Source organism: Callospermophilus lateralis, chromosome 13 (assembly GCF_048772815.1).
Source record: "Callospermophilus lateralis isolate mCalLat2 chromosome 13, mCalLat2.hap1, whole genome shotgun sequence".
Lineage (NCBI taxonomy): Eukaryota > Metazoa > Chordata > Mammalia > Rodentia > Sciuridae > Callospermophilus > Callospermophilus lateralis.
This window is the reverse complement of record NC_135317.1, coordinates 55,171,034-55,192,989: the sequence shown is the minus strand read 5'-3', so window position 1 is coordinate 55,192,989 and position 21,956 is coordinate 55,171,034. Positions and strand designations below refer to the sequence as shown.

The window sequence follows — 21,956 nt, the reverse complement described above, 5'->3', positions numbered from 1 at the left end:
AAAATATACATGTGAAATAAATTCAGTATTTTAATAAAGTAGTATTGTTTCTATTTTTTTTAAAAGAAACACAAATAGTCAACCAATATTGGAAAAAGTCTTCTATTAAGGAAATTCAAATCAAAACTACATTGAGATTTTTACCTCACTCCAGTCAGAGTGACAATTATCAAAAACACAAATAATAGGGGCCAGGGCTGAAGCTTAGTAGCAGAGTGCTTGCCTAGCATGTGAGAGGCACTGGGTTTGATCCTTAGCATCACGTAAAAATAAATAAATAAAATAACTTTAAAAATAAATAATTGCTATAACAAAAACACCAGTGTGGGGAAAAATCTTTTTTTTCTTTTTTAAAGACTACAAATAATAATAAATGTTGGTGAGGATGTGGGGAAAAAGGTATACTTATACATTGCTGGTGGAACTGCAAATTAGTACAACCACTCTGGAAAGCAGTATGGAGATACCTCAAAAACAAAAACAAAAAAACAACTAGGAATGGAACCACTATATGATCCAGCTATCCCAATCTTCAGTATATATCCAAAAGATTTAAAATCAATATACTATAGTGACACATCAATATTTACAATAGTACAATTTGCAATAATCAAGCTATTGAACCAACCTAGGTGCCCTTCAACAGAAGAATGGATAAAGTAAATGTGATACACACGCACACACACACACACAATGGGGTAGTACTCCATCATAAAGAATAAAATGATGGCATTTGCTGGTAAATGAATGGAACTGAAGACTATCATGCTAAGTGAAATAAGCCAATCCCCAAAAGTCAAAGATTGAATGTCTTCTCTGATATGCAGAAGATAATCCAAAATAAGGGGCAGGAGAAGAGAGAGGAAAAAGAAAAAAAATGGAGAGAGAATTTCATCAAAATAGAGGAGGATCAGTAGAATAGATGAAGGGAATTAATGGGGAGGTGGGAGGCATGGGGTGGCAGGGGATGGTGGAATGAATCTAACCAAATTTTGTAAGTGAATGCATGAATATAGGACAATGAATTCCAACATCAATTATATCCTCAAGATACTAATTTTTAAAAATACTATAAATAAATTGCAGAGAGATCAGTATTATACAGGGAGGGGTACAGAGAGAATGGGGGAGGTGGAAGGGCTAAGGACTGAATTAGAGCAAATGTATTTCACAATATTCTGATTATGTCAAAATGTATCCTAATGTTTTATATGACTAAAAAGAATCAATAAAATTACATTTAGACACAGCATAATAAAACTGAAGAAAACAAAAGACAAATATTTTAAAGTAGCAGGAAGAAAAAATATTGGATTATTACTTATTTACCTTTTGTAACCTGCTTCTTCTACTCCCATGTTTTAATCTAGCCATTGCTTTGGCAACAACCTTTGACCAATGGAGAATGGGGGCTTTTCTGTTACTTTGTGAAGCTAATGCCCAGGTGTATTCTGTTCGTTTGGTGAATAATTTTAAGATACATTCTGCATAGCTCCTTGTAGGGACTTGGTGAGACTCTGCTCTGATGTCCTACTGTACTGACAACTTAAAAACTAGATTTCCAGGAGGCTGGAGGCTACAGCGCTTGCCTAGAATGTGCAAGGTCCTGGGTTAAATCTCCTGTACCACACACACACCAAAACAAAACAAAACAAAACAAAACACACACACAAAAAATAATAAGTATATTTAAAAAAATTTTTTTAGTTGTAGATGAACACAATATTTTTATTTTATTTATTTATTTTTTTTGTGGTGCTTAAGGTTGAATCCAGTGCCTCATACATAGTAGGCAAGTGCTCTATCACTGAGCTACAACCCTAGAATACTAACTATATTTCTTTCCTTCTCTGTTACACTTTTCTTGAACCTAGGCTAAAACGCTTTTGAAGGAGTCACAGGATGAAAGACAATTTCCTAAGACAGTGAAATGATGAAGTGTTGAGAGATTAAAAACTGCCAACAGGCAACAAAAGAAAGAAAATAAAATAGGGAGAACAAAATTTAAAGCAAAAAATAAGAATGTATCAGTAACTATTAAATGTAACTGGACTTAATGATCTAATTATTAATACTTAATGCTGGTCAAGATAAAACCATAAAAAACATTTATGGTGCTTATAGGACATATGTTGAAAATATAAGGATACAGAAAGATGAAAGTAAAAGCACAGCCAGGTGTGGTGGTGCATGCCTGTAATCCCAGTGGCTCGGGAGGCTGCAGCACAAGGATCTCAAGTTCAAAGCCAGCCTCAACAACTAAGTGAGGACCTAAGCAACTTAGTGAGACCCTGTCTCAAAATTTAAAAAATAAATTAATAAAAAGGACTGGGTATGTTCTTAACTCAGTAGTTAAAAACCCTGGGTTCAATCTCTATACCAAAAAAAAAGGAAAGCAGGAATAATGACAATAATCTTTCCACCTACCAGTGAGGGTTCACTTGCATTGAGTTGTACTTCCTCAGAGTCTGAATTTTCTGGATCATATACCCATATTATGACATTCTAGAAAAGAAAATGTTTTTGTATTTATTTATATTTTGTGCACAATTAGTTTTTAGTTGTGGCAAAATAATCCAAAAATATTTTCATTTATTAAAAAAAATTGAATTATTCCATTTTTTAAAAAATCCAAAGCAGTATTTAATCACTGAAACAAGTCAAAGACCTATGAAGGGTTAAAAATATCCCTTTACATTCTTAAGTAACTAATGTTAAACAAATGTTTATATATCTTTCTTTATACCCATAGACACAGCAATTCCTAACACTAGCACACTTTTTACAAAAAAAAAAAAAAAAAATCATTCTATAAATGTTAATTATAACATATTTTGTCACTTGTCACAGTCTGGCCATTTCAATAGACATCTAATTGTTTATTTTTTATTAACTAGATAATTTATTTGCATAGTTAAAATGAATTATATTAAAATATGTAGCAAAAGCAGTTTCTATTACCCTATACTCTATTACTCGTTTCCCATAATTTTTGTGAATAGTAAATAATTTTTCCTCCATTTGATATAAATGCTAGCTTACTAAATACACATTTTTGAACCTTATATTTTTTTCACTTAATTATATTTTAGAGATTTTTACATGTTATCATTAATTTTTCTTTACATACTCTCATTAATTTTTCAGCTTTACATATTCTTGTTAAATTTTCATTAATTTTTATTCTAAATCATGAAGAAACCATAGATGTTTCACTTTTATTTCCTTTTCCTGTTTTTTATTAGGTTGTTAACTTTAATATTTATTTTTTAGGTTTTTTTTTTAGGTGGACACAATATCTTTATTTTATTTTAATGTAGTGCTGAGGATCAAACCCAGCGCCCCCCGCGCATGCCAGACGAGTGCGCCACTGCTTGAGCCACTTCCCAAGCCCTAGATTGTTAATTTTAAAAAATTTATTTGTGGGTGGTGAAATTTGATGGGCCAGAGGGAGGCAGCATTCTGTGTCGCTCTGTGATCCAGATCTCATCTAGCTGGAATACTGCATCTCTGAGAGCATTAGGGGACCCCTACACAGCTGCTCTCTGCAGAAATCACCAGCGCTGTGACCCCGTGCAGGGCTCTGGGCCTCAGTGTTAGAGCAGAACCCCTGGTTCCCAACACTCAAGTCCGAAATTCTAGCTAACGCAGGGCTCCCAAGCTCCTTAGCAGATCAACACATCTGCAGATCTCCAAGGCTTTGCTCTGCTCCCATGCAGGTCACTCAGCTGCTACCTACCCACAGCACAATGCCATTGCCTGGCTCCCCTGACCTCATCAGATACCCCGGCGCTGAAAGCAGACCGCTTCCAACTTGGCTCAACATTCTTGCCATATTAGGTGGGGGCAGCTCCCAGCAGCCAGGTACCAGGTTTTCAAGCTTCCCCTCTCCCCAGTGGTGGTAACCCAACACAGTAGCCAGGTACCAGGTTTTCAACCTTCCCCTCTCCCCAGTGGTGGTAACCCAACACAGGAGCTGCCCAACACAGGTGCATTGTGACCAGAGTGCTGCCCACAGGAGTCCTGGTGTGAGAGGTTACTCAGTCGGGAATTGCTAAGGGAGAGGGAGATGGGGCTAAAGTCTGGAGCCTAACAGAGAGACCAGGAATTGGGAAATCTCCAGGCGAGATAGGGAGATAGTACCGGGTGCTCAAGTCATACAAGCAGTCCCAAAAAGAGACCCGTGAGGTGCCGGAGGTGCAGTCTTCCTGCAGGGACTGGCTGTTGCCACTCCCACTTTCAGTCACCCTACACCAGGACCAGCCTTCCCACCCTGTTTACCTCCACCAGCCTGATGACAGAGACACCAGCTTACACCTATTGGATGAGAAGAGAAGCAGGAAGGAAAGATATGGATCTCTACAACTAGCAACAACCCTGGTTTCTTCCTTCAGAGTTTTTTTCTTTTTTCTCTTCTACCCCTTTATTCTCTGGCCCTCACACCCCCAACATATGTGAAACCAAGAAGTTTGCATGAAATAGAATTTTGAGGACTAAGACATCTGAATAATATAATATAGAGGTGTTGTATATGCCCTTTTTCCCTTTTTCTTCTTTCATTTTCTTTCCCCCTCCAAATTTTACCATTTTAACATCCTGTATTTTTGTAAATACATATGTATGTTTGTTTTATGCACTCTACTGTCTTCCCACGTACCTGCCTACCCTAAATTACTTCCTGTCTATTCTCTTGCTACTAACCCTCTTTATTAAATTTCTCTTTCACACTTCCTAAGATCTATTAACTCTATATCCTCACATCCTACCTCCTCAGCATATCGTCCTATGCCTCACCCCCAGTTCATTGACAAACATCAGAAACTGTAAACCTTTTTATAAAACTACTGATTATATTTTAGATAACAATTGAATCCAACATTTTTGTACATTGAGACTAAACTGTAAACGTCTTAATAACAACAAATTGTTATAGGTGATATATTGTTGATATTGGGATCTGTTAACATTGTCCTTCCCCACAGAGGGGAGGTCTTGGAATCCTACAAGAGCACTGCAAGCCTATAGGGTAAAAACAATAACATCCCAAACCCACAGAGCTGGAAAGGAAGACACACAAGCAACATGAAAAGAAAATGGAAGAAAGTGCCCCAAACAAATCAAGTCACCACATCATTAGAATCATTGGCAGCCACAACAGAGGAAATGACAGAGAAGGAGTTCAGGATGTACATGGTTAAAATGTCCTGTGAACTCAAGGAAGATATAAGAAAGCAAATGCAAGCAGTGAAAGATCACTTTGACAAGGAGCTACATAAACAAATACAGGAAGCAAAAGATCACCTCAACAGGGAGATAGAAATTCTAAAAAAAAAAAAAATCCAAACAGAAATCCTTGAAATGAAAGAAACAATAAACCAAATCAAAAGCTTAAATGAAAGCATCACCAACAGAGTAAACCACTTGGAAGATAGGACATCAGACAATGATGATAAAATATATAATCTTGAAAAGAACATAGACACACAGTGATAATGGTAAGAAACTATGAACAGAACATTCAAGAAATATGGGATAGCATAAAAAGCATAAAAATTTAAGAATTATTGGGATAGAGGAAGGCATAGAGGTTCAAACCAAAGGAATGAACAATCTATTCAATGAAATATCAGAAAATTTTCCAAACATGAAAAATGAATTGGAAATCTAAAGTCAAGAAGTTTATAGGATTCAGCATGTACAAAATCCCAACAGATCCATACCAAGGCACATTATAATAAAATGGGCTGCCCAACATAAAAACTAAGGAAAGAATTTTAAAAGCCACAAGAGAAAGGAATCAGATTACATATAGGGGGAAACCAATTAGGATAACGGCAGATTTTTCAGCACAGACCCTGAAAGCTAGAGAAGATCCTAGAACAACATATATCAAGCTCTGAAAGAAAATGGGTGGCAACCAAGAATCTTGTATCCAGAAAAATTAAGATTTAGATTTGAAGATGAAATAAAAACCTTCCATAATAAAAAAAAATTAAAAGAATTTGTAGCTAGAAAACATCCTTGGCAAAATATTCCATGAAGAAGAAACGGAAAACAACAATGACAGAAAACAACAATGAAAACCAGTAGAGGGAGGTAGTACACTAAAGGAAAAACTAATCAAAGAAGAAAATCAAGTCAAGTTAAATATCAAAAATAAACAAATATGGCTGGACATACAAACCATGTCTCAATAATAACCCTGAATATTCATGGCTTAAACTCACTGATAAAAAGGCATAGGCTAGCAGACTGGATTTTAAAAAAGGACTCAACAATATGCTGCCTACAGGAAAGTCATCTGATAGGAAAAGACATACACAGACTGAAGGTGAAAGGTTGGGAAAAATCATACCACTCACATGGACTGCGGAAGCAAGCAGGGATTTCCATCCTCATATCAAATAAAGTAGACTTCAAGCCAAAGTTAATCAAAAGGGACAAAGATGGACATTACATACTGCTCAAGGGAATCATACACCAACAAGACATAACAATCATAAATATATATGCCTCAAACAATGGTGCAGCTATGTTCATCAAACAAATTCTTCTCAAGTTCAAGAGTCAAATTGACCACAACACAATAATCTTGGGTGACTTTAGCACACCTCTCTCACCACTGGATAGATCTTCCAAACAAAAGTTTAATAAAGAAACTATAGAATTCAATAATACAATCAATAACTTGGACTTAACTGACATATATAGAGTATTTCAACTTTCATCAAGCAGATACACTTTCTTCTCAGCAGCACATGGATCCTTCTCTAAAACAGACCACATAATATGCCAAAAAGCAACTCTTAGAAAATACAAAAAAGTAGAGATACTACCATGCATTTTATCAGATCATAGTGGAATGAAATAGGAAATCAATGAAAAAATAAAAAATAAAAATTTCTCCATCACCTGGAGACTAAACAATATGATACTGAATGAACAATGGGTTACAGAATACATCAAAGAGGAGATTAAAAAATTCTTAGAGGCAAATAAGAACGTAGACACAACATATAGAAATTTCTGGGACACTATGAAAGCAGTACTAAGAGGAAAATTCATTGCATGGAGTTATTCCTTAAAAGAAAAAAAAGTCAACAAATAAATGACCTTACACTACATCTCAAAGCTCTAGAAAAAGAAGAACAAATCAGCAGCAAAAGCAGTAGATGGCAAGAAATAATAAAAATTAAAGCTGAAATCAATGAAATCTAAACAAAAGAAACAATTGAAAAAATTGACAAAATAAAAAGTTGGTTCTTTGAAAAAAGAAATAAAATTGACAGACCCTTAGCCATGCTAATGAAGAGAAGGAGAGAGAAAAATCAAATTACCAGCATATGTGATGAAAAAGGTAATATATCACAACAGACAATACAAAAATACAGAGGATAATTAGAAATTATTTTGAAAACTTATACTTCAATAAAATAGAAGATATTGAAAGCATCGACAAATTTCTGCCCAGATTGAATCAGGAAGATATACACAATTTAAACAGACCAATATCAAGTGATGAAATAGAAGCGTACCAATCAAGAAAAGCCCAGGACCAGATGGATACACAACTGAGTTCTACAAGACCTTTCAAGAAGAACTAATACCAATACTCTTCAATTTATTTCAGGAAATAGAAAAAGAGGGAGCACTTCCAAACTCATTCTATGAGGCCAATATCACCCTGATTCAAAAACCAGGCAAAGACACATCAAAGAAAGAAAACTTCAGACCAATATCTGTAATGAACATAGATGCAAAAATTCTCAATAAAATTCTGGCAAGTTAAATACAAAAATATATCAAGTGGGATTCATCCCAGGGATGCAAGGTTGGTTCAACATATGGAAATAAATAAATGTAATTCATCACATAAATAGATTCAAAGATAAAAGTCATATGATCATTTCTAAGCATTTGACAAAATACAGCACCCCTTCATGTTGAAAACACTAGATAAACTAGGGATAACAGGAACATATCTCCACATTGTAAAGACTATCTACGCTAAGCCTCTGGCCAACATCATTCTAAATGGAGAAAAATTGAAGGCATCCCCTCTAAAAACTGGAACAAGACAGGGATCCTCTCTTTCACCACTTCTGTTTAACATAGTTCTTGAAACACTGGCCAGAGCAAATGGACAGACAAAAGAAATTAAAAGGATACATATAGGAAAAAAAGAACTTAAATTAGCACTATTTGCTGACACTATGATTCTATACCTAGAAGACCCAAAAAGCTCCACCAGAAAACTTCTAGAACTATTAAATGAATTCAGCAAAATAGCAGTGCCGCAGTCTGGCTGGGCACAAATCACGAGCCACTCACAGCTTTGTAGATTCAAACAGCAATTCTTTATTCCGGATCTCACACCAGCCTTCTACAAACACGTTCTGGGGAAATCCACATTCTCTGCCCAAATCCACACCTCCACTGGGCTTCTGTCTCCCAAAAATACTGTCTGAATCCCGTGAGAACTCAAGAGGAACTCAGGCAGCAGGATACGCCCTATTCCCAGCAGGAATAACCTTCCTAAACCGGGAACATCCTAAACCCGGATCCACCCTGGTCCTTGAGCAAGGTCACTGCAAAATGTCCTATTTCCACGAGTCCTTCCACTAAGCAACATGAGGTACACTGGCAAGGAAATTGTCATACCTACTTGGCTAATGGCTCCCAGCATAGCAGGATATAAAATCAACATCCATAAATCAAAAGTATTTCTGTATATCAGTGACAAATCCTCTGAGAAGAAAATGAGAAAACTACCTCATTTACAATAGCCTCAAAAAACAAAACAAAACAAAACAAAAACTTGGGAATCAACTTAAAGAAAGAGGTGAAAGATCTATACAATGAAAACTACAGAATCCTAAATAAAGAAATCTAAGAAGTCCTTAGAAGATGGAAAGATCTACCTTGCTCTTAGATAGGCAGAATTAATATTATCAAAATGACCATACTACCAAAAATGCTTTACAGATTTGATGCAATTCCCATCAAAATCCCAATGGCATTCCTCATAGAAATAGAAAAGCAGTCATGAAATTCATCTGGAAAAATAAGAGACTCAAAATAGCTTAAGCAATCCTTAGCAGGGAGAATGAAGTAGGTGGCATCACTAAACCAGATCTTAAACTATACTACAGAGCAATAGTAACAAAAACAGCATGGTATTGACACCAAAACAGACTGGTAGATCCATGGTACAGAATAGAGGACACAGAGACTAACCCACAAAATTACAATTATATTAGACAAAGTCACCAAAAACATGCATTGGAGAAAAGATAGCATCTTCAACAAATGGTGCTGGGAAAACTGGAAATCCATATGCAATAAAATGAAATTAAACCCCTGTCTCTCACATACTCAAAACTCAATTCAAAGTGGATCAAAGACCTAGGAATAAAACCAGAGACTCTGAGTCTAATATAAGAAAAAGTAGGCCCTAATCTTCATCATGTGGGATTAGGCCCTGACTTCCTTAATAAGACTCCTATGGTGTAAGAATTAAAACCAAAAATCAATAAATAGTATGGACTCAAACTAAAAAGTTTCATCTCAGCAAAAGAAGTAATCTGTGAGGTGAATAAAGAGCCTACATTTTGGGAGCAAATTATTACCTCTCACACATCAGATAGAGCACTAATCTCTGGGGTATATAAAGAACTCAAAAAGCTAAGCACCAAAAAAATAAATAACTCAATCAATAATCAGCCAAGGACCTGAGTAGACACTTCTCAGAAGAGGATGTACAGTCAATCAACAAATACATGAAAAAATATTCATCATCTCTAGCAATTAGAGAAATGCAAATCAAAACTACTCTAAGATTTCATCTCACTCCAGTCAGAATGGCAGCTAATATGAAGACAAAGAGCAATAAGTGTTGATGAGGATGTGGGGGAAAAGGTACAATCATACATTGCTGGTGGAACTGCAAATTTATGCAGCCAATATGGAAAGCAATATGGAGATTCCTTGGAAAACTGGGAATGGAACCATAATTTGACCCAGCTATCCCTATCCTCTGTCTATACCCAAAGGACTTAAAAACAGCATACTACAGGGACCCAGCCACATCAATGTTTATAGCAGCACAATTCACAATACCTAAACTGTGGAACCAACCTAGATGCCCTTCAGTAGGTGAATGGATTAAAAAATGTAGCATATGTACACAATGGAATGGTAGTCAGCAATAAAAGAGAATAAAATCATAGCATTTGCAGGTAAATGGATGGAGTTGGAGAAGATGTGAAGTTAGCCAATCCCCAAAAGACAAATGCCAAATATTTTCTCTGATATAAGGTGGCTGACTTGTAGTGGGGTAGGGCTGGGGAGCATAGGAGGAATAGACAAACTCTAGATAGAGCAGAGCGGTGGGAAGGGAAGAGATGGGGCAGGGGGTTAGCAATGATGGTGGAATGTGATAGACATCATTATCCAAAGTACATGTATGAAGACATGAATTGGTGTGAACATATATACAGAGATATGAAAAATTGTGCTCTATATGTGTAATAAGAATTGTAATGCATTCCACTGTCATGTATTTAAAAAACAAAATCAACTAATTAAAAAAAAGAAATTAACTAAAGAAAAATCATACCCTTATTAAAGCTGAGCTGACAATCAAAATTGTTATCACAAGTAAGCAAGTATGGTAAACAGAAGAATCAGTACCTTAAGAACATGCGTTTTAAAAGAATCTATGTTTAAATTGATATGAAACACAAAAAAAGTAAGAAAAGGAAAAAAGATTTCATGAAAAAGAAAGAGAATTTTAAAAGCCAAATAAAATTTCCAGGCATGTGTGTGCGCGAGCACACACACACACACACACACATAAAATGGACTTTAGTTTTCTCAAATAGCACTATATAAGATATAGAAAGGGAATAAAAAAAATAGAAAGGGAATAGAATGATGAGCAATTTGAGACTATAAGGTTTTTGTTTTGTTTTTTGCTTTTAAAAATTACATTTCTGGCTGAGCTGTTGGTGCATGCCTGTAATCCTAGCGATTTGGGAGGCTGAGAGAGGAGGATCACAAGTTCAAATGCAGCCTCAGCAAAAGCAAGGTGCTAAGCAATTCAGTGAGACCCTGTCTCTAAATAAAATACAAAATAAGGCTGGGGATGTAGATCGGTAATGGCTGAGTGCCCTTGAGTTCAATCCTAGGTAACCCCCACAAAAAAAAAAATTCAAAAAAATTTACATTTCTAACTACTAAAAGAACTTTTGTGAAAATTTATTTCCATATTAAGAATTAATTTTTTTAATGATTCAGGTTGTATTTTTCCACCTATATTTCATTTTCTCCTGACTTATGATAATTTTTTAGTATGTTATCTATCATTTATTTGTCTTTTAATTTTATGGAGTAAAAATTACCATATTTTTTTCTCAATTTTGTGGTATAGTTTAAAAGGTCTCCAATTCTTGATTATAAGATAATTCATTTGTTTTCTTTGCTTTTTAAATATGTATTTACATATTTAACCCATTTCAAATTTATTTTGATGTATCATGTAAGGTCTGATTATAATCTTTTTTTTTTTTTAATGGCTATTCCATGATCTTACCGCCTTTATTGACTAGTCTATCTCCTCCCCACTAATTTGCGAAGGAGATGGACTAGTCATCTTATATGTAATTGTTGACTAAAGACTGAAATGTCTTTTGGTTATTTCCAGATTGCTATGCTTTCCATTGATCTTGACTTCCTTGCCAAGAGTTAGTATCTCACAATTTATCTTTTACAGAGGTTTCATGGTATATTTATTTCCTGGTATAACCTGTACCCTCTCCCTTTTCTTCTTATTAAATTTTTCTGGAAACTATTTGTTTGATTTTGGTTAACCATAGGAACTCTGGAAGCACCTTGTTATGGTTTTGATATTAGGTGTCTCCCAAAAGTTCATGTGTGAGTCACTACAAGAAGGTTTAGAGGTGAAATTGTTGGGTTTTAATAGCCTTAACTTAATCAGCGCATTCATTTGCTGATAGGGATTACTTTGGTGAGGACTGTAGGCAGGTAGGACGTGGCTGGAGGAGGTGGGCCCCTGGGGGCATGCCTGCCAGCTTTGTATTTTGTCCATGATGAGGGGAGCCGTCTTTCTCTACTTCCTGGTGTGATGTCTGTGATGTTCTACCACACTCTTCCACCATGATGTTTTGTTTCACCTCCAGCCCTGGGAAATGGAATTAATGTCTAGGACTGAGACGTCTGAAACTGTGAACCCCCAAATAAAACTTTTCCACCTTTTGCAAGGCCTTTTGGTCACAGCAACAAAAAAGCTGACTAAAACACACCTGTCGAGTTCTGAACTAATGCAGTTTTTATTAAGATGACATTGTATTTATGAATTTCCCTCATATGTTTATGTGGTAGAACACATATATCAATAAAGTAAGAGTTTTGAAGAGTTTTTATATGGATCTCTTATACTTTACTCAGTAAATTCAACATGAGAGATTGACAAGTAGATTGATATTATTTGCTGTGGGAATTGTACCAGGTTCAAATCAGATAAACCAGCTCACATGGTAGGCAAAAGTTCAACTGGCTTTACCTCATCTCAGCAGTGGCTTCTATGGCTCAAGTTTGTTCCTCTTCTGTCCTCCCTTCTATTTTCATGGGATAACCCCCTCCACTTTTTGTCCCCTTATTTTGCTCTAGTTTCTACATATGAGAGAAAATATTAGATCCTTGACTTTCGAAGTTTGGCTTATTTCACTTTTTAGCATGATGTTTTCCAGTTCCATTCAATTCCCAGTAAACAATAATTTCATTCTTTAAGGGCTGAGTAAAATTCAATTATGTATCTATATCACATTTTCTTTAACTGTTCCTCTGCTGATGGGTACCTGGGCTACTTCCATAACTTGGCTATTGTGAATTGCACTGTTATAAACATTGGTGTGCCTGTATCACTATAGTATGCTGATTTTAGTTATTTTACATGAAAACCAAGGAGTGGGGGTAGCTGGGTCATAGGATGATTTCATGTCAAGTCTTTTGAGAAATACTCCATACTGCCTTCCAAAGTGGTTGTACTAATTTGCAGTACCACCAACAATGTTTGAATGTACAGTTCCCCCGACATCTTTAGCAGCATTTGTTATTATTTGTATTCTTGATGACTGCCATTCTAACTGCACTGAGAAAAAAAAATCTCAATATAGTTTTGATTTGTATTTCTATGACTGCCAGGGATGTTGAACATTTTAAAATATATTTGTATTTATTCTTTTGAGAGATTTCTGTTAACATCATTTGCCCATTTATTGTTTGGGTTATTTATTTGTTTGGTGCTAAATTTCTTGAGTTTTTTCATAGATTTTGTATAATAATCCCCTGTGTGAAGAATAGCTGGCAAAGATTTTCCCCCAGTTTGTAAGCTCTCTTTCCATGCACTTAATTGTTTCCTTTGCTGTGCAGAACTTTTTAATTTGACAGCATCCCATTTATTGATTCTTTGCTTTATTTCTTGAGTTGTAGTGGTCTTGTTTAAAAAGTTGACTTGTCACAGTACCAACATGTTCAAATGTTGAGCCTATGTTTCCTTCTAGCAGCAGTTGCAAAGTTTCTGGTCTAATTCATAGGTCTTTGATCCACTCTGAGTTGACTTTTGTACCAGACCAAAGATAGGGATCTAGTTTAAGTCTTTCACATAAGGGTGGAATGGTGTTTTCCTAACACCATTTGTTTAAAAGACTACCTTTCCCCCAACATGTTTTTGGCACCTTTGTCAAGTATCAGATGATTGTATCTATATAGGTTTTCTGTCTTCTATTATATTGGTTCTCATATCTTTTTGATGTTGATACCATCATGTTTTTGCTACTAAAGACCAGACATGATAAGCCTTCCAGTTTTTCTCTTGTTGCTCCGTATTTCTTTGTCTATTCTGGTTCTTTTATTCTTCCTTATGAACTTTGGGGCTGATTTTTCTAGTTTTGTGAAGAATGCCATTGGTATTTTGATAGGAATTACATTGAAACTGTATATTGTTTTGGGTACTATGGCCATTTTGACAACATTGATTCTGCCTATCCAAGGACATGGGAGGTCTTTCTGTCTTCTAAGGTCATATTCTATTTCTTCAGTGTTCTGTAGTTTTCATTGTAGAGGTCGTTCATCTCCATGGTTATATTTATTCCCTAGTATTTTTTTGAGGTCATTGTGAATGGAATTATTTTTCTGATTTCTTGATCATCAGATTCATTATAGGGGTATAGAAAAACTATTGAATTTATGTATATTGAGCTGTGTTCTGTCACATTGCTAAACTTGTTTATCAGCTGTACAAGTCTTCTGGCAGAGTTTTTTCTTCCTAGATATAGAATCATGTCATAAACAGAGATAATTTGACTTCTTGTCTTCCTCTTTGTATCCCTTTAATTTCTTTCTCTTGCCTGGTTGCTCTGGCTAGAATTTCAATAACTATATTAAATAGGAGAGAGTGTACAACCTGCTCTTGTCCCTGATATATGGCATCCATGACACCAAGCACCACAAAAACAGAAATGTTTGGTTCAGAAATGAATAAAAAACCAATGCTCTCGGGGTTTTTCCATTCAGTATAATGTTGGCTTTGGATTTGTTGCATGTAGCCATTATGATGTTGAGGCAGTTTCTTTTTATCCCTATTTTCTAGTATTTCCAACATGAATGCATGCTGTATTTTGTTGAAGGCTTCTTTCTGCATCTATTGAGATGACCATGTGATTCTTGTTCTTAATTCTATTTACATTTGGTGAATTATATTTATTGATTTCCATGTTGAATACAACTTGAATCCCTTGGATGAAACCAACTTGATTATGTTATATTATCTTCTTAATGTGTTTTTGAACATGGGTTACTAATATTTTTATCAAGGATTTTTGCATCTATGTTCATCACACACACATTGGTCTGCAGTTTCTTTCCTTTGGTGTGTCTTTGGTTTTGTTATCGGGTGATAGTAGCTAATAAATTTGGTAGCATTACCCCCCCCTCAATATTTTTAGTTGTAAATGGACACAGTATCTTCATTTTTTAAATGTGATGCTGAGAGTCAAACCCAGTGACTCACACATATTAGGTAAGCTCTTTACCACTAAGCCACAACCACAGCCCCTCCCTTTTTCTTTTATGGAATAATTTGAGGAATTTTGGCATCAGTTCTTATTTAAAGGTTTGGAAGAATTCAACTGAGAATCCATGTGGTGCTGGCATTTTCCCTTGTGGGAAGGTTTTCTATACCACTTTAATCCCATTGCTTGAGATTGTTCATTTAAATTTTCTATATTCTCTTAGTTCACTTTGGGTAGGTCAGATGTGTCTATAAATGTGTCAGTTTCTTCTAGGTTTTACAGCTTATTGGAGTATAAATTTTCAAAATAGTTCCTAATGATTCTCTGAATTTTAGAGGTATCTGTGTTGATTTTTCTTTTTTTTTTTTCATCTCTAATTTTGTTGATTTAGTTTTTTCTCTCTTTTGGCTAGTTTGACTAATGGCTTATCAATGTTGTTTATCTTTTCAAAGAACCAACTCTTTGTTTCATTGATTCTTTGTGTTGATTTTGCTTTTCTAGGGCCTTGAGGAGTAACATTAGATTGTATACTTGGGATCTTTCTGAATACATGTATTTTTAAATTTAGGCTTTCAATGGTATAAACTTTCCTCTTAGAACTGCCTTCATACTGTCCCAAAGCTTTTGGTACATTGTATCTCTGTTCGTACTTGTTTCAAATAATATTTTGTTTCCCCTGATTTCCTCTATGATCCAGTCCTCATTCAAAGGTGTATTACTTTCTCTCTATGTGTTAAAGTGGGTTTTTGTTGTTGTTGTTGTTGTTATTGATTTCTAATTTCATTGAATTGTGATCTGATAGGATGCAAGGAATTATCTCTAATTTTTTTTTTTTTTTGTATTTCTAAGACTCTCTTTTTGTTCTAAAATGTGTTTTTTGGAGTCATTAATCTTTCTTATAATTAGTCTTTTGAATTATTTATCCAGTATTTCATCAACTTCAATATGTATGCAGTAAGTTGCTGGTGAATTATGAATGCTGTTGGGTGCAGAGCAGGCTGAACTGTGTTGTCTGCAGGGCAGGCTGAACAGATGTTGGCTGCAAGATAGCCCACGCACTCAAACCCCCCTCTATTTGGTCCTTTATCACCTGTTTGCCTCAAGTCTGAACATTCAACCCTGCTCAAGGCTGAACACTTAACCCCCCCTTGAGCCAACAAGGCAGCTTGCAGACCCAGAGGCCCCATTAGATTTGGGCTATAAAAACTCCTTCCTGCCAGGCCCCCCTCTCTCTTGCTCCCTCTCTCTTGCTCCCTCTTTCTTGCTCTCTCTCTCTTGCTCTTTATCTTTCTTGCATGTGTCTCTCTTGCTCTTGCTCTCTCCCTCTTCATTTCTTCTCTTCTCTCTCTCTCTCTCTCTTTCCTTCTTTCTTTTCTCTTTGTTGCACTGCTGCAATAAAGATCTTTTGGTTGCTCCGAGTGTTGTGGTCACTTTCCTTTCAAATGCTACCTTGTTTTTTAATATTTCTTATATTCCTTTGTTAAAATTTGTGCCTACTGGGATAGTCTTCCATTTTTATGCAAGGGCCCTCTTAGGGCACAGTTTTCTCTTGGCAAAGTTTTTTGAGACACTAGCTTATTGTGAATTGTTGAATGTATTTCCAGGTGGATTTCATACTATTGTTTCCCTGCCCCAGGGGAAACAATTTATTTAGTGATAAATGTACTTTGATACAGTGTATACTGTGTTACATCTTGCAGATCCCACTTTCTCTGCAGATCTCACAAAATGGGGTCCTTCTAGTAGGTCAGGCAGTTGTGCTGAATAGAGCAAGGCATACGGGGTACAGTTTCTGTGATTGATCTTCTAGAATTGATAACTCTGTATGTTCTTAGGGTATGGGAGCAACATAATTTGAGGGCCCTCATAGGTGTGGTATCCACAGTCTTTGTGTTATTTTTCTTTGCTGTTGCTGTAACAGAGAATGTCCATGACTGGGAACTGAGGCCCCTCTCTAACCATTCCGACTTGGGCCTGGTCATTGGCTTGGGGTTTTTGTCTTTTTGTTTGTTTTAAATATTGCTGGAGTTTGAGTAGCATTAGGTTGTGTGGGGAGTAGGTGTTCTGTGTAGCTTAGCAGCAAAGTATGTATCCCATGAACTTTTAGTGTCATCCTAGTTTCCTAGCACCTCACAGAAAAGGGGGAATAAACTACAGCAACAACAGCAGTGAGCAATAGACAAGCATTGAAATAGATAAGCAGGGGCCAAATATGGCATCCATGACATGAAGCACCACAAAACCAGAAATATTTGGTTCAGAAATGAACAAAAACCAAAAAAATCGATCTAGCATTAAAGTAAATACCATGTCAACTATGACGTCTACAATACTAATTATTGCAACATGAATGGTGGGGGCTGAAATTATATAAACTAATTAGTTTTAAAAGGTAGTAAAATACAGTTTACTAAGAAGAAAGGATGGGGAAGGAACACAAAATAAAATTCAGAATATTGAAGAGTTGAAAAGAGAGAAAGCAGAAGATAGGTAACAAGTAAAGGTATAAGAAAGGAGGAAAAAGAAAATAAAGAGAGAATAAGAAAGACTTAGCTATTAAGAGGAAAAAGATAGGAGTGAAAGTAACAAAAAAACCAAAAACAGAAGCTCAAAAAACCCACTAACACTCTACAAAATAAAATGGACAACAAACAGGAGCAATTATAAAAAGGAAAACTAAGCATCTTTATATGTATATGCACAAACAAATAAGCAAATATAAGAACATAAAAAATTCTTGGGCTGGGGATGTGGCTCAAGCGGTAGCGCACTAGCCTGGCATGTGCAGGGCGTTGGATTCGATCCTCAGCACCACATAATAATAATAATAATTTAAAAAATAAAGTTGTTGTGTCCACTGAAAACTAAAAAATAAATATTAAAAAATTCTCTCTCTCTCTCTCAAAAAATATTCTTAATAAAAAATGATTTTCTCCACTGAGGTTGTCAAAATGAGATAAGGATGAATTTCATTGCTTATGCCAGACTTCCTTTATTTTCATTTATTCTTGGGTTAAGCATCCCTCAGAATGAGGGTTAGGGTCATTAAACTTTTCCTTCTTTTGTGTTGCTTGCCAAATTTCTGGATGAGTGGCACAGCACTGAAACTTGTTGAAAGGGTTCCCAGCTTCTCTGCTCACCTCTACAATGAGAAGGACCATCTATTGGAGTTTTCTCTGGGTAGACTTCATTGATGAACCCCCAGGATGGGACTGATGTGGTGTGTTAAAAAGGAAATCCTGGCTCTGATCAGAACTTTTTAAGAATTTTATTGGGTAGTATCTATTCTGGAGACATTAGATAAACACACCCCAAGGGCTGGACAGTTGTGATCTCTCCTGGGTGTTTGGATCTCAAGGGGCTTCCTGAGAATTCTACTCATAGGGTGAAGTAACCAGCCACCATGGGTGAATGAGGTACAGCAGTTCTCAGGCATCCGCTGCCCACTACTATACCTTTCCAAGGGTCAGTCCCTGAATGTAATCATGCCTGTTCATTTCATTTCATAACCCTTTTTAGGTAGTTGTGTGAGCTTCCAGACTGAAGGCAAAGTGAGTTGTACTCTCCTCTGTATCTCTAAGCTGAATCCCCCTGGATACAAGTTCGATGATTTCTATGCCTTCAGAAGTCTTTTCCTACTCCAAAAGTTGATGATTTGATTTCTCCTAACTTTTCTTCAAGAATTTTTATATTTTTGCTCCTACAACTAGGTACATGATCCATTTCAAGCCAATTTTGTGTTGGCAGATGTTGAGAGCCATAGCCGAGTGGAAATGGCCCCTGGCATTTTGCCAGAAGTAATGGTTGCGAGGCGAGTCATTAAGATGATGATAATTAAGTTAAGCTGTGTATAATTGTTGTGACTAGATGATGCTAGATTGAAACAGGCTGTGTATTCAATTATATATAGACCCCTGATGTCTGGCAATAGGGCGGCTCTGGCAATAGGGCGGCTCCTGCTGCCTTGGGCGCCCCACCCCTACTTTGGAGTTCTTGCGGGGATTCCTGGAGAGTTGGTTGGTGAAGTTCCGGTGGAGGGAGTTCCAGTTGGTGTGTGGTGTTCCTGGAAAGGCCACGTGGGTGGTGTTTGCGTGAGTTCGGAAATAAAGTTTGTTCCTGCTTGAGTGGCTCATGATTTGTGCCCAGCCAGACTGCAGTGGGCAGAAGTTTGAGGTTCCTTTTCTTTACAGATATGTCAGTTGTTTTAAAAAAATTATCATTGCCACTTCCCCATCCAGTAATTAAAATGAGACTTTTTTTAAAAAAATCAGTTGACTACTTACTAAAATAATTAAAAATAAAGCTACCTTATGACCCAACAAATTTCATTTCAGGATTTATACTCAACAGAATTGGAAATAAGTTCTTAAGGTGGTATTTGTACACATATGTTCATATCGGCATCATTCATAATAAGTACAATATGGAAGCAAACCTAGTATCCCTCAATGGATGAATGGATAAGGAAAATTGGTATTAACCTCCAACAGAATATTATTTAGAAATATTAGAATATTTACTTACTTTTTAAGAAATTATGACACATGCAACAAGGATGAGCATACCATACATATGCTATGAATTAACATCCAATACTAAGTAAAATAGGCAACCCACAAAAACCAAATAGTATATAATTCTACTTATATGAAGTACCGAGAGTAGTCAAATTCATAGACATAGAATGGTGGTTGCCAGGTATTGGGGAGAGGGGAGTACTGAATTGTTATTTGATAATATTTTTCATTTTGCAGGAGTTCTGGATGTTGGTTGTACAATGATGTATATGTACTCAAAACTACTAAACTATATTCTTAAAAAAGGGATCTGGTGAAGTTAGCCAATCCCCAAAAAACAAATGGCAAATGTTCTCTCATATAAGGTGACTGACTCATAGTGGGGTAGGGAGAGGGAGCAAGGAGGAATAGATGAACTCTAGATAGGGAAGAAGGGTGAGTGGAGAAAGGAGGGGGCAGGGGGTTAGCAATGATGGTGGATTGTGATGGATGTCATTATCCAAAGTACATGTATAAAGACATGAATTGGTGTGAACATACTTTACATACAAACAGAGACATGAAAAAAAAATTGTGTTCTATATGTGTAATAAGAATTGTAAAATTGCATGGAAATGGAGGGAGACCCTCAATGTTATACAAAGTTACATATAAGAGGTTGTGAGTGGAAGGGGAAAATAAACAAGGAGGGAAATGAATTACAGTAGATGGGGTAGAGAGAGAAGATGGGAGGGGAGGGGAGGGGAGGGGGGGGATAGTAGAGGATAGGAAAGGTAGCAGAATACAACAGTTACTAAAAAAAAAAGATATTGGATTTATGTTAGTCATAAAGAAAAATGGGATCCTAATTAGAATAAGTTATACTTCATATATGTATAATATGTCAAAATACATTCTACTGTCATGTATCTGAAAAGAACAAATAAAAAAATTAAAAATATATTTGAATCAAAAAAAAAAAAAAAGAATTGTGATGCATTCCACTGTCATGTATTTAAAAAATAGAAGCAATTAAAAAAAAGAGGGATCTGATGGTGATTGGGTTTGGGATAGGCTGCTCCAATATATGCTAACTTGGCATGTAGAATATTTCAAGCTGAAGGAATTTGAGAAAAGGCAAATGCAAGAACTGTCTGTCCTTCCCCTAAAGCATGTTGTAAGATGTTCATGTGAGAGTTACTTTTTCTGTATCCAGAGGATAGAAGACTCCTTGCCTCTGAAGATGAAAGGACATTGAGAAAAATCTGAACAAAGAAACTTGCTACATCTCCCCCAGTTAATGACCCTTAGTTCCTACCCTTGGCCTTATCGCATTTCTGCAGAATTCCTCACTTTTCATCAAACCAAAGATAAAATCATTTAAATTTAATAGTTCCTTTGGGATTTCTCATTACCTTTTGAAGTCTCACTTGTTATGTGAAACTTATGGTAATCTGTCTTTTTCTTTCTTTCTTTTCTTTTTTAATATGGAGAATTCAGCTGAGAACAGAATGGTAGAGGGAAAAAGAACACCCTCCCGATGGTAAATTTTATTTTGTACACATTTGGCTATAACTTAAAAAAATCAATTGACCATGTATGTATAGTTCCATAATTCCTTTTCTATTCCATTAATACATTTATTTAACCTTATGCCATTACCTCTATCTGATTATTGAAATGAGGTAAATCCTCCAACACTCCAACATTGTTCTTCCCTAAAGATTTTTTTTTTTTTTGCTAGTCCAAACCCTCTGCTTTTCCATATAAATATTTTAATCAGTTCATCATTTTCTACAAGAAAACTTTTGGTGGATTTTGTTTGGGATTGCATTGACTCTATAAGTGAATTTGAGGAGAGAACTGACATTTAATAACATTGAGTCTCTGTCCTAAGATCTATAAACATTTATTTAAGTCTTCCATAATTTTTCCTAGTAATGTTTCATATTTTTCAGTCAACAGATCAGAAACATACATTGTTAAAATTTCTCAAAGTATTTAACGTATTTTTATGCTAACATAAGTGGTATTTTAAAATGTTATTTTCCATGGTCTATGGCTAGTATATAAAAATACCATTGATTTTTGAACATTGATTTTGTACCCTGCAACAATATGAAACTTGCTTTTAAATTTTAGTATGGTTTTTTGTTTGTTTGTTGTTTTTGTGTTTTGATAGATGTCTTAGAATTTTCTGCACATGTAGACAGATCATATACAAATAAAGACAGTTTTACTTCCTTTACCAATCTGCATAAATGTATATTTTTATTGCTTTGTTGTACTGAATAGTTTCCACTACGATGCTGAATAAATTGGTGAGAAGAAAATCCTTGCCTTTTTCCCAATCTTCGGAGATAATGTT

At 35.7% G+C, this 21,956-nt stretch overlaps 1 protein-coding gene across 1 annotated transcript in view; it reads right to left on the bottom strand.

Annotated features, from left to right (window-relative positions):
* The window catches only part of Catspere (catsper channel auxiliary subunit epsilon), a 175,712-nt gene that overhangs the window by 112,867 nt on the left and 40,889 nt on the right, over positions 1 to 21,956 (bottom strand). Inside the window, exon 8 of the mRNA XM_076872903.1 lies at positions 2,428 to 2,505. Within this exon, the coding sequence (XP_076729018.1) occupies positions 2,428 to 2,505 (78 nt within the window). The remainder of the gene's footprint in view (positions 1 to 2,427; positions 2,506 to 21,956) is intronic.